At 39.0% G+C, this 14,332-nt stretch overlaps 1 protein-coding gene across 9 annotated transcripts in view; it reads right to left on the minus strand.

Annotated features, from left to right (window-relative positions):
- The window catches only part of LOC117394353 (sodium bicarbonate cotransporter 3-like), a 105,136-nt gene that overhangs the window by 46,587 nt on the left and 44,217 nt on the right, over positions 1-14,332 (minus strand). For all 9 annotated transcript variants that reach the window (XM_059012891.1, XM_059012889.1, XM_059012887.1 and 6 more), the window contains exons 2-5: positions 14,095-14,176; positions 3,965-4,108; positions 1,367-1,505; positions 699-859 (exon numbers count right to left, since the gene is read on the minus strand). In XM_059012891.1, the coding sequence (XP_058868874.1) occupies positions 699-859; positions 1,367-1,505; positions 3,965-4,108; positions 14,095-14,176 (526 nt within the window). The remainder of the gene's footprint in view (positions 1-698; positions 860-1,366; positions 1,506-3,964; positions 4,109-14,094; positions 14,177-14,332) is intronic.

Below are 14,332 nucleotides of genomic sequence, written 5' to 3' on the forward strand. Positions count from 1 at the left end.
GGATACACACTTCAGGCCTCTACATTCACGTTTTGTTTTGTTTTAAATGTATTAAATCTACCGATTTACCTTTTGTTTCAAAGCATGTTGTGTTTGATTATATGACAATATTATATAAAAAGAAGCTGAATTTAGTACGACAGTTAAATTAGTCAGGATTTGTTTGATTAATTCAAATGCTTTGCTTTTGGACATAAAATGTTAACAGTAATGAACAACCATAGTTCAGACTAAAATTACTTTTTTATTACAATGTTAAAGGGGCATCTGATGCGGACGCACGCATTTACTTTTCAGTTGTTAAACTCAAGTCCTTTGTATTTCATATTTTATAAATCAGAAGTGTTCTAATTTTAATATAAATTGTTGAACTATTACGCACAACAGTGTTTTTAGTTATTGGATCTTCTGTTAAAAAAACTAAATGTTGTTTATTTTGAAAAAAAGAAAAACGTCAATGCATCCATCATCGTTGATAAATGTCTATACGATAATCGAACACGAAATTAGGGTGCCGATTGCACCACTTACACACACACACACATTTTATTATCATTATCCTCATCAGGGTAGGATTTTATAGATAACATTTGATGTACGTAAAATAATGAACAGTTACAAAGTGTAACTTTGTTTCTTCAAAATCATCATAAACATTTTCTCATGGCCAAGAGTGCGACTTGCTGCAACCCTCTAACCTGCAATCTCATCTATAGAGTTGGCTCTCATGTCCAGCATGACGGTTCCTTTTAATATGCAGCTCCTCAACTCGAAGAGGCTGTGCAGAGGGAGGGTGGCTACATAGGGCTTGCTCCACCTCTCACCGCCATCTTCCACATCTTCTTCAAATTTCAGCCATCTAAACAAAAACAAACAAGTAATATACAGGGTCGCCCCCATACGTCAAGCAAATATTGGTGGTCTCCATTTTTTTTCAAGCAAGGAAGAAAGAAAGAATTCAGATAATTTTGTGGTGCAGAAAATCAAAGAGGTGTATTTTTGAGATAATTTTAATGTCATCGCTGTTATTCCTTTTAAGTAAAAGCTTGTGCACAACAATCGCACATGCTTGAAATGTGAGGGGTAATTAACTGCAATGGCTCAGCTGTAAACCCCACCAGAATGCCCTGGCCCAGGACAAAATTCCTGGTCCCCGTCACCCCCTGTTGGTGACACTGCTCCCACCTCTTTGCTCATAAACTGGAAATGGCATCTCTACTCTTTTCTTAAGTCAGGGCACCTAGCTCGTCGAGCTGTCATTATGACTATTAAATACAAATAAAAGTGGCCTTATCTGTGGTGGCCTTTAAACTGTGGGCCTAAAAGCAAGATCTAAGCACACTTCTGGCATCACCCTTGCCCTTACCTTGCAGTCTCCTTCCACTCGTATTCGTGTCCCTCCCTGAAGGACAGCTCGTCCATCTCTGTGAAGAGGTCGTGAGGAATGTGCTCTTCATCGTCGTCCTCAGTGCCTAGGATAAACTGCACACGCTGAGATGGGGTGTCTGGAGAGAGAAAATAAAAACAAGGCTCAATTTTACTAATTTCAGGAATGTTTCTATTTTACTGGTTCTGAATGAAAACATAAAGGCATTATTTTTAAATCTTTGTACATACCTCCCACCCCAGAGATATCGTAAGCAGGTCAATGGTCAATTAGTGGTACAATACTGTAGCAGGCGTTTCATTGTTATAATTACCGTGAATATAGAATTTTTTTTTTTTTTTTTGGCACGTCTTTGTACCAGTTGCTATAAGCTACCACGCCACCCACTACCAACCTTCAAACCCTAAAATATACAGTAATCAATCCCCAAACTGGATTAAAATAGTGTTAAAGAGCAGCAGTGATTAGATCCTGTCCTATATTCATTATCTGAACAGTGGTGGAATACATCTGTGCTTTATAGTTACTTAAACCTTTAATGTCCCACAGAGGTTTTAAAACATTTCTGTATTTGTTGCTGGAAAAGATGCACCTGAAACTAATTGTTAAATAAATACAGAAAAAGAGCTTCTTATGTAACAATGTTTTTTGTAGAAAAAAAAGAAGAAAAAAAAAAAGCAACAAACAAGAGGAAAATATTAGTATTACATTACATTTCAGAACAAGCTGGTTACTTATGCTGTATGTAAATGATAGAAAAGGGACTGGCCACTATACACTGTGGTTAGATCTTTCCACTTTTGCAGAGACTGTATACAAAACCCACGCTGCAACAACACTGCAAGCAAACCACAACAGGTGCCTTGGTATTTTACTTAACATTTAGAACTAGCCACTCAGATTTCCCCAACATACTGCACACTCATAATTACCACTATGAAACAGCAGACCTTGCCAAAAGCACAGGGACAGCCAAGTCCATACTACATTATCAACAGAGAAACCTAATACAGGAAGTACAAATGTTAGTATGAAAACATTTCTATGAAAACACGTCTGCATCTCAAAACGGCATTTGTCCCGAATTCGTAGACACAGTGCAATCTTACATAGCACCGCCCCTGCCGCATTATTTTTCAATGCCTTACATTCGTCAGTTAAAACAATAAAAAAAATAAAGTATCCAGGCGCGCCCCCAGAAATCTTTCACATGGTACGCACAACTGAACCACACCGACATCTCATCTCATGCCGATAACGACTCTGCATCAACATTTGTTTGTTTACGACTGTAAGTCGCCCTGGATGAGGGCTTCTGCTAAGAAATAATTAATAGTTGCAGTCAGAGTGCTGCATTTCTGTTCTTTCCTTAGTTTCCCTTTCTAAAAATGAATAAACAAACACAGCGCGCTGCCATCGAGACACAACAGCAACTACAGTGACAGCCAAAAAGTCTGCAACAATAAAAGCTGCAAATCTGAAATACATATACTTAAAAGGAAAAAGTAGCTCACAAATATTTTTTGCTGGCTCCATTTCTAATAATGTTAATCTCACAATCACTACAATTAATCATTAACACCCCACCCCCCCCTCCCTCTTCGGGGGAAACAGTAAAAAAAAAAAAAATAACACGTAAATATACCCCAGCATAAGAAATGGCAGGTGTCCCATTTTTGGATTTTGAAAAGGTGGTCACCCTACTCCCAAGCAGAGCAATCTGCATCCCGCCTCCAGAGATGGATACAATCCGTTACCTCGGATTTGTGAATTTGTATTTTGATTGAGAGTCCGCCAATACTACCTTGCTACAGTTTAGTTTATTTTTCTAATCCCAGTAGAGTAGACGTCGCCTATATATTTTTTTATGTCTAGTCATTAAAGTGGGCTCAGAAAAAAAAAAAAGGCTGGGCCCAGGTGCAGTTGCGTCCCTTGCATCAGCCCTGTTACAACCAACATACAGCATCTACCAGTAACATGGTAAGGCAGAAAGACTTTGCCTTTATAGATCTCGTTTTTTAAATGTACTTCTGCCATGTTAGTCAACAAAAAGCACAATCACCTTGTGACCTTTTTTTAAATACAACCTTTCAAAAAGTAGTTATGATAAAGTGGATGAGAAAAAACAGTTTGTATTTTGAAACAGAATTGCAGTAGAACTTTGAAAAGTGGAATCTAAATGATTGTGATACTAAATGTGAGAGTTCTAGTCTCATAGAAATAATGACAAAAGGACTGTCGCCTACTAACAGTCACAATAATAATAAACAACAACAATAATAATAATAATAATAATAATAATAATACCCTTCTCCCCAAAAAGGGGGTGCTGGCAGGTTTCAAAGACTATTCCCCTTCCCTGTCTTAGTTAAAAAGAAACGAGAAAGTCTGCTTTCAGCAGGATTTAAAAAAACAGTACTTCTGGCAGGATTGGGACATGAGGGGGTTAATCAATCTTTTTAAATGATTACTACCCTTGTTGTCTTTAGTTTAACCCAATCCCTTAAACGGAAGTTAATAAAAATGCACCTATAAAAAGACGGATTTAGCAGTGAAGCGGCGGTGGTGGATGCTCACCATACGTGGGCGAATCCCTGCCGTCCTCCCGGTCAGAATCCCGGTCTCTCCTCTTCTTGTGGTGCCGGTGGCCCCTGTGCCTGTGTCTCCGTCGGCTCTGCTTGCCCAGGGGCACATGGACCCCGATGTACACCGCCCTGTGGCCTGCAAGGGAAGAAAGGAAGGACACATCTTGGTTAGCACCGACTTTACCACCGGATCTAGCCGTAATGCACAAGACAAATCAAACTATTTGCACGGCTCCATTTATCCAGGGCCATATTAACAGACGGCCTACGGGACCCAGGGCCCCCAGATGACTATGGGCAGGGTTTTCAACTAGTTTTAAGGTATGTGGCATTTACAAGGTAGTAGGGGGCACTGATCTCATCATGGCTTGTAGGGCCGATGGGGGAGAATGTGTGTGTGTGTGTCCCATTTTGAAAAAACTGATTAAAATGGTAAAGCTAAATTTAGTGAATGGCAGTACGTTACATTTTTTATTCTCTAAATATTTTGTTTTTTTCACAGCAGTACACTTTCTAATTACAGTCAAGTAATTAGAAAGTGCATTCTGCTTTTATGCATTCTGCTTTTATGCATTCTGCTTTTATGCAACTTTGGTTTTCCCTTCAACATCTTACCCTGCTTTAGTGCAAAACTCACGCTACATTACTGTTTTATTATTGTGGTATCAGCTGAATTACCGTGCTTGCTTCTTTGGCTGAAAATATATTATCAGATCATAATCTAAGTAGGGAATGCGTGATTAAATCATCCTAAACTCCTGACGGTAGACAAAGTTGCGGCTGCTATAGAAGATGCAACAGACGAAAAAAATCAGTTTCTGGGATTCAACTTTATTTAGGCACTCTACAATTTGACTGGCGAAAGAGAACACAGGTTTATTGAAGTTGACAAAAAAAATGGTTCAGCTTGGTACAGTAGCCTTTTCACTTCCTTTTTTTGTGTAATTACTGTATTGAGCTTTTTGCTGCATTACAGCCCTTCATTTTTCAGGGCATTTTGTTAAATGCACATGTGCAACACACAAACATTAAGTGTATTTTTATTTTAGTTTTTCACAGTTCTTGTTCAATTTCTTGAATACAACTGTTCATTTTAAGCATTTTTTTTAATACAACAGTACTCACCCACATTTGGTCACCATCACAACTGTTGCATGAAACTGAGGTTATCGTATTCTGCTGGTGTTAATATGCACCTCTCTGCACTGAAGCATGTGTACATCAGCTAACAAGGTTTCTGCCGATATCCCATCATGCCTTTCTTCTTAAAGGCATACAGCCTCTATACATGAACCCCCAATATCTTGGACATGTACCTGGGTACATATTTTCATGATGTCGCAACAAAGGAATACTTTTTTTTTTTGGTGCATATGTATAGCTATTATGTACTATATATCGCCTTACAGTACGATACTGACAAAAAATGGACTGAATGAGAATACCCAAAACTAATCTTAATATTTTTTAATAAAAGTAGCCGGCGAAAAGGGTGGATCGCACCCGTCGCTGGCTTATTTTGAAAACTGGACTTTTTTTGGGGGGGGTGGGGGAGGAACGGCAATAAGCTTGAACCGCATCGTAAATATCCAAATGAATGTACGTGCCACTGTGTGCTTGAACATGCAGTGCACGCTCTTGTTAAAGAGGTATTCGAACGGCTCCCGATATGCTAATTTGTAAATCATGGATTCGTGTACCACGTGGGGGTGCTAAACGCAAACAAAATAAAGAAAAAATCTTTAAGAAGTAGCTTTTGTAGTAAAAATTCAAAAGTTGGTGTGTTTTTAAAAGCCCCTAGAAGACAGCTGTGAAATGGCTGAAAAACTTTTACGGGGAACAACATGGGTTGTCTGGAGCTGGTAATGTTAAAAAAAAAAAATGCATGCAGAAGAAAAGGCGGTAGAAATATAGCAGCCTATTGCTTCATTCGAAGCTGTTCAAGAAGAAAAGGTCAAATGTATCTAGCACTGACCAAGTTTATACATATCCTGCACTGTGGAGAGAAGTCAGGCAGTTTTGAGTTGCTAAAGGTTCGGCTGCGTGTAGAAACGTGGATGTAGAACATTTCCTGACTTCTGAGCAGGTAATTGCAGAGAAGAGAAGACTGTTTCCCCAAGAAACGTTTTTAATGTCGTCTGCACAACAGTGAAGTTGTTGAGCGAGACTGGCTTACTTACACTCCATCTATAGAGATGTTTACTGCTTTGCGTGTAAGCTTTTCTCCAGTAAATCTCATGCTTTTAAAAGAAGGATTTAGCAATTGGAAACATCCTGAGTGACTCTATAAAACATGAGAGGTTCAGTACAAAATCATCTGGACCCCCTTATGTCAGCAAACCTTTAATGTCTGCAAAAGTCATGGCCGATGGGTGGTTACTGCAATCCATGTCTGTAAGGATTTAGGACCCAGAGGAGCCCTGTTGCAGGCATGCATTCAGTGCACGAGGCAAGTTCACATACTTAGCCATGCACCTGCACATGCACACACACACACACACACAACCCCCGCCCGCCTGCCTGCTGCTCTACAGGGGAAACAGTAAAAAAAAAAAATCACAGATTACACCCCCTCCCCTCCTGATTTTGTATTTTCGAAAGTTCACAGGTATGCATCCAGAGAAATCAATCAATCACTTATTCCACGGGTAGCAAGACCCCCGTTAAAAGTGGCAATTTAATCCATTCTCAGTGGAGGATATAATAAAACAAGGTCAGGGCCTTGAGTTAATCTACCAAGAATAAATGTTTAATATATTATAAGACAATCATAGGAAGAGATGCTTTCTGCCAAAACATGGGTGTTCACCAGTTCTTCAAAAGGTTCTTTAGTGTGCTGCTGCACAATAGCAGACCAAAAATTAAAAAAAAAAAAAAGAAACAAGTTAGTACTCCCACATACTGTACACATGCACAGTCACTATGCACAGATTCACTGCAGGAAAGCATCTGCAATGCAATTTATAGCACAGTCAGTCTGTGACATTTCTAAATCTAACAGGAAATACTGTACTACGACTATGGTTTCCGGTAGATTTTTAAGATATATTTCTATAGTTTCTTTGGATTAAATGATGTTAAATAAAATATCTAAATCGTGTTCATATAGGTTTTTATTTGTATTTATTTATTTTTTTAAATCAAGTCTCAATCCTAAAAAAAGTTCCTAAATGATAGACTTTTGTGGTCATCCAATGACCGCTCTAACCAGAGTTGAACTGTGAAGGTTATAATAACAATTACAAAATGATTCAGTGCTATCAGCCAAATCAGCTCAGGCAATAAATGCCCGCTGCTACATCACAGAATCAACTATGAATCAAACCGTGCAAGTACGTAACCCCAAAATGTTTTGCCGCATGAGCTTGCAAAAAAACATATATTATATATATATATATATATATATATATATATATATATATATATATATATATATATATATATATAAATAAAAATACAAAATTAAAACGTGCACAGTTCTTGGAAACAAGTTTTTTATAAGTTCTGAATCTGCCAAAAATAAATAAATAAATAAATAAAAAAACACACAACAGTTCTCAAAATGAAGATTATTTTTTAAACAATTTTTTTTTTCTAAAAAAACAGTGATTGGTAGATGAGGTTGCTAGAATACATTATATTCTCTAATCATCAGTGTAGTCACGAATTAGTGCATGTTCATGTTTATGTTAGCAGATCATATTTTATTTAAATAAACTGTTATTAAAAAAAAAAAGTGTATCAATACAACAGTCACTGTATCTATAATCATATCATCAAGAAAAATTCATTGTGAATCGAATCGTCACACCCCTAATATTTATAAATTAAATTATTTGTTTTTTTCTTTCATTGTGTATGTGATCCTTTATGAACAACACATCTTTACAAGTTCAAGGTAAATCTAGGTTTTAAAGTGTTCTTTTAAAGAAAATAAATGAGAAAAATCGTTTTCTAAAAGCAATAGTACTTTTTTGATGAAGGTTCTACCATGTGGTAGTTGACCTTGCCTTTCGTTTGTGCTCGGCATGCATAACTCCCAATGCAATCAACTATCTCATGGTAGAGTGTCCATCAACAGTCACTATCACTGAATTAAACAATGCTCTGCACCATTCATTATTGAAACTCAAGTACACTCTGGAGTTTTGATACTGGTTGGCGCCACTTAAATTGGGACACTGATGAATCAGGATTTCTGCTTAAAAGAAATAACTCTGGGAGACAGTTCTTCCAAATGCTATTTAGGTTGTTTAATAGGGACACCACTGTTTAATTGGGATACAGTATTTTCAAACGAGGAATAGAGGAGATCGGTTTTCAGAACAAGACAGGTTTGCATTGTTTGGAAAAAAAACTTTTTTTTGTAGTTCTAAATGACATTTAACTATACAGTATGTGTCTTGCTTTACATTCAGCAAAACAGTACATATTTTTAAATTAATTCATACAAAATAAATGTACATTATCAGTGGTCAATATAGCAATATTTTGTGGCAGTTATAAAACAATCAGAACTCTAGTTTATTTCAGTGTGGTTGAATTAATAAAATGTATGACACAGTTTGCTTGAACAGCACTACAGTACTGTACCTCCCATTTTATTTATCACTGGTTACAAAATTCTACAATTGATGCAACATTCTTAAAAATATATATATATATATATATATATATATATATATATATATATATATATATATATATATATATATATATATATATATATATATACACACACACACACACACACACACACACACACACATACCTGTATATATTATATATATACAGTGCCTTGCGAAAGTATTCGGCCCCCTTGAACTTTGCGACCTTTTGCCACATTTCAGGCTTCAAACATAAAGATATGAAACTGTAATTTTTTGTGAAGAATCAACAACAAGTGGGACACAATCATGAAGTGGAACGAAATTTATTGGATATTTCAAACTTTTTTAACAAATAAAAAACTGAAAAATTGGGCGTGCAAAATTATTCAGCCCCTTTACTTTCAGTGCAGCAAACTCTCTCCAGAAGTTCAGTGAGGATCTCTGAATGATCCAATGTTGACCTAAATGACTAATGATGATAAATAGAATCCACCTGTGTGTAATCAAGTCTCCGTATAAATGCACCTGCACTGTGATAGTCTCAGAGGTCCGTTTAAAGCGCAGAGAGCATCATGAAGAACAAGGAACACACCAGGCAGGTCCGAGATACTGTTGTGGAGAAGTTTAAAGCCGGATTTGGATACAAAAAGATTTCCCAAGCTTTAAACATCCCAAGGAGCACTGTGCAAGCAATAATATTGAAATGGAAGGAGTATCAGACCACTGCAAATCTACCAAGACCTGGCCGTCCCTCTAAACTTTCAGCTCATACAAGGAGAAGACTGATCAGAGATGCAGCCAAGAGGCCCATGATCACTCTGGATGAACTGCAGAGATCTACAGCTGAGGTGGGAGACTCTGTCCATAGGACAACAATCAGTCGTATACTGCACAAATCTGGCCTTTATGGAAGAGTGGCAAGAAGAAAGCCATTTCTTAAAGATATCCATAAAAAGTGTTGTTTACAGTTTGCCACAAGCCACCTGGGAGACACACCAAACATGTGGAAGAAGGTGCTCTGGTCAGATGAAACCAAAATCGAACTTTTTGGCAACAATGCAAAACGTTATGTTTGGCGTAAAAGCAACACAGCTCATCACCCTGAACACACCATCCCCACTGTCAAACATGGTGGTGGCAGCATCATGGTTTGGGCCTGCTTTTCTTCAGCAGGGACAGGGAAGATGGTTAAAATTGATGGGAAGATGGATGGAGCCAAATACAGGACCATTCTGGAAGAAAACCTGACGGAGTCTGCAAAAGACCTGAGACTGGGACGGAGATTTGTCTTCCAACAGACAATGATCCAAAACATAAAGCAAAAGCTACAATGGAATGGTTCACAAATAAACATATCCAGGTGTTAGAATGGCCAAGTCAAAGTCCAGACCTGAATCCAATCGAGAATCTGTGGAAAGAACTGAAAACTGCTGTTCACAAATGCTCTCCATCCAACCTCACTGAGCTCGAGCTGTTTTGCAAGGAGGAATGGGCAAAAATTTCAGTCTCTCGATGTGCAAAACTGATAGAGACATACCCCAAGCGACTTACAGCTGTAATCGCAGCAAAAGGTGGCGCTGCAAAGTATTAACTTAAGGGGGCTGAATAATTTTGCACGCCCAATTTTTCAGTTTTTTATTTGTTAAAAAAGTTTGAAATATCCAATAAATTTCGTTCCACTTCATGATTGTGTCCCACTTGTTGTTGATTCTTCACAAAAAATTACAGTTTCATATCTTTATGTTTGAAGCCTGAAATGTGGCAAAAGGTCGCAAAGTTCAAGGGGGCCGAATACTTTCGCAAGGCACTGTATATATATATATATATATATATATATATATATATATATATATATATATAGGCCTATATAAAAAACAGTTGGTCCCAGTTCTTAAGTTTCCACAGGAACTGTTCCATTTCTACACAATACTATTAAGACTCTTGTGAATCAAAAAATTATTTGCATGGCTTTTGTAGACACCAAAGGTCCGCTTTTGCAATAACAACAACAACAACAACAACTAGAACTGCGAGGCAGTTTTACGGCTTCCAAGCCATTTTAATAGTAAAATTTATCGCAGCAACTTCTGCTGTGCAAACTTGAAGCGGGTTTGGTTGCTGATGACATACGCAAAGTTTCAGATCATCAGTTCACCGGTTCCCAAGATGATTTTGAATGGTTTTTTCAAAAAATGCATCAGGCTGCCATCTTGGTCTGAACTGTAATCTGCACAGTGTGGTGTACAGAAACACCCAATCTGGAGGTCAAACAGGGCTGTGCCAGCAGAAGATTAGTTCAGCCGAGACAGCCAAAACAATACCCAGAGCTGCCACTTACACACAAAAACAAAACACACCCCAAAGGCTAGAGCAAAGCAAGCTGTCCAATAATGTCTGTTCAGTTGCTAGTAACAATACCAGCACACATAGTTTAATGCAAATTAGCAACAGTCTGCCTTTGCATACAGTGGTCTGGAAAAGGGGCCAGTCCGTATTATTAAATGGAGGATTGCAGATTTAGTGGGACGTGCTGGAGTTGAGGTTTGAGATTTAACAAGTTGAGTGGAAAGCAATATTTTATACACCCTCTGAATTTGCATATGATGATTTTCTGTTTATCATCCCATGATATGACTATTAGGGGTGCTCACCAGTAATGTCTCCCCTATCCCTCCACATATGGCTGTTATACAGACCTCATAACACAAATCCCTTGCTCTGGACTGCTTTGGGTCTCAAAGGTAAATGTGGCTTTATCAAACATGCTGAAACAGTAAAAAATGATTATTTAGAAGAACACATAATGGGATAATAAACAGATTCAAATATTAAATACTGACTTGCAAATTCAGAGGATATAACATACTCCCTTATGGTGAATTTTACAAGATCTCTACAATTAATTATTCAGCTTTCATACTTCTCAAAATATGACACAGTTTTGAAGCTTTCCCTTAGCAATCAGACAGATGCAGCATGATTTGTATATTGTGGGTCAGTTAACAGGATTCTGTCTGTGTTGGGTATGGTAGTAAAGGTTCTAAGGTTTATGCAAAACATGGGTCTAGCAGTGGCAAAAGCGGTATATTCTGTGGTCTTGTTATACAAAGGGGAAGGGGAGAGGGGAGTATTACTTTAAGTATTCCTTGCCTCCACTGCTCTCTCACCTCCCTCCTATCGACTCCTTTTCACAACTCTCCGTAGACTCTGCTACCTCCACCCTCTTCTCCTCCCTCACCGACTCCCTCTGTCCCATCTCCTCCAAACCTGCTCGCCCCTCCCCACCCCAACCCTGGCTCTCCTCTGTGCTCCGCTCAGCAAGAATCACACTGCGATCTGCTGAAAAGAAATGGAAGAGAACCAAACTCCCTGCTGCCCTAGACCTTTACCGCACTCTCCTCTCCTCCTTCTCCTCTACTCTCTCCTCTGCTAAATGTACTTATTTCCAATCTGTAATCCAAGCCTCCACTAACAACCCACGTAAACTATTCTCTACCTTCTCCCTCCTAAACCCTCCCCCCCCTCCATCTCCCCTGATGACTTTGCTCTTCTCTTCTAAAATCTCAGATATCCGCAAACTCTTTAACACCTCTCCCTCCCCCGCACCCCCTCCTGCTCCAACCCCTACACCCACTGCATCCCCTACTAACTCACCCTCCTTCTCCACCTTCTCGCCCCTCTCAGACTCTGACCTCTCCTCCCTGCTCCAGGGTCACAAACCCACCACGTGTGCCCTGGACCCCCTCCCCACTCACCTCTTTCAAGCTGCAGCTCCTGCTCTACTTCCCTTCATCTCCTCCCTTCTCAACACCTCTCTCCTTTCTGGTCTCTTTCCCTCTGCCTTCAAAAAAGCCTCTATCACTCCCCTCCTCAAAAAACCTACCCTCGACCCCACCTCCCTCCAGAGCTACCGTCCTGTCTCCCTCCTACCCTTCCTCTCCAAAACCCTCGAGCGGACTGTACACCGCCAGCTCTCTGCTTTCCTGTCCAACCACTCTCTGCTCGACCCTCTCCAATCTGGCTTCCGCTCTGCTCACTCCACTGAAACCGCCCTCCTGTCTGTCACCAACTCACTTAAGTCTGCCCGAGCTGCCTCTCTCTCTCCTCTGTCCTAATTCTCCTCGACCTCTCTGCTGCCTTTGACACTGTTGATCACTCTATTCTACTATCATCTCTTGCTGACCTGGGGATCTCTGGCATTGCTCTGGCCTGGTTCTCCTCCTACCTCTCCAACCGCACTTACCAGGTAACCTGGCGTGGAGCAACCTCCACACCTCACCCTCTCTTAACAGGAGTCCCCCAAGGGTCAGTCTTGGGTCCTCTCCTGTTCTCTCTCTACACCCGCTCCCTGGGCCCCCTCATCGCATCCTATGGTTTCTCATACCATTTCTATGCTGATGATGCTCAGATTTTCCTCTCCTTCCCCACCTCTGACTCCACCATCTCCTCCCGTATCTCTATCTGTGCCCATCAATCTGTTCAAATATCAGCAAGCCTCGGGCTCCGTTCACTGCGAGACAGTATGACTTGCACAAGCTGCAGAAGCACCGGTAAATCACAATTACAGCTTGGACTCCATAGAGAAGCTAATTATGAATCCAACGGTTGAAATGATCGCTAAAAATGTCAGCACTGTTGAAGGACAGGGTTAAATAATTTTAAACTAACTAGTTAATGACATACAATGTCTTAACGTCTGCTCTGTACTACATTATTTATAAGGCTTCATGTAGCAGAACGTATACCAGGAAAGGGAGGTACGTACCATATGTAATAGGATCTGTTACTTCATGTAAACATGTATTTATATTTTATAGTTGCTCAATGAAGACATCATTTATTGATTTGTTATACAATGTACGTTACTATGTTGTCTTTAATTGCTGTTTGGAAATTATACATAAGTTGTTAATAAAAAGGGCTAACTTATTGAAGCGTTGTCAAATAGTACCAGGATTCTTGTATTATGTAAACATTATTTTTAGCCAGTGGCACATTAATGTAAAGTATAATAGTGTATTTTTTAGTAAATTACCTTTACTAGATTATTAAATATACAGAAAATCCCATCCCTAAATTATACAGGCCAACTGTACTGTACTAAAGTACATTACTGTAATACCATGGCAAGAGTTGGTAAAAGAAAGCTTTAGCAGTATAAATGCTTCTGAAATGTACATAATCTTAAAGCAATCTATTGCCCTTACACTAGCAACACGTTTCTGTTTTAAAATCCAGTAGGATATGTTTATTATCGTACAATATTTATCATTTGGGTGTTCACAAGGTATCATTTTTACCATGAATGTTACTGAATTAAGAAACCATAAGATTCACATGACAGAGTCTAAAAAACTTTAAATCTCAACAGGATGTCTTAAAACGGTTCTGTTTTCAAAAACTGTTCTCTGCACAATCACAGGGTACTGAAGCATGGAGTTCCGCCAAGAGCCAGAAACCCTCGACAATTCAAAAGGCACTATCCAGACAGCGTCAGAGACGTGAGACTTACTTTCTAGTTCTTCTTTTTCAAAGTTTGTGCTGATCGTAGAGCTGGTTTTACCAAGATCCACCACCGCCTCTTCATCGTGACCCTGTACAGGAAAAAAAAACACAAAACAACATGCTATCAAACTGAAGAGGCAGAATACACTTAACAGTACAGCAGGATGTACAAATATTAAATACAAACTAGTTCAGTTTTTGGTATTTCTACACTGTGAATCTACATTTACATTACACATTTTAAC

This window comes from Acipenser ruthenus, chromosome 3 (genome assembly GCF_902713425.1).
Source record: "Acipenser ruthenus chromosome 3, fAciRut3.2 maternal haplotype, whole genome shotgun sequence".
NCBI classification, from domain to species: Eukaryota; Metazoa; Chordata; class Actinopteri; order Acipenseriformes; family Acipenseridae; genus Acipenser; species Acipenser ruthenus.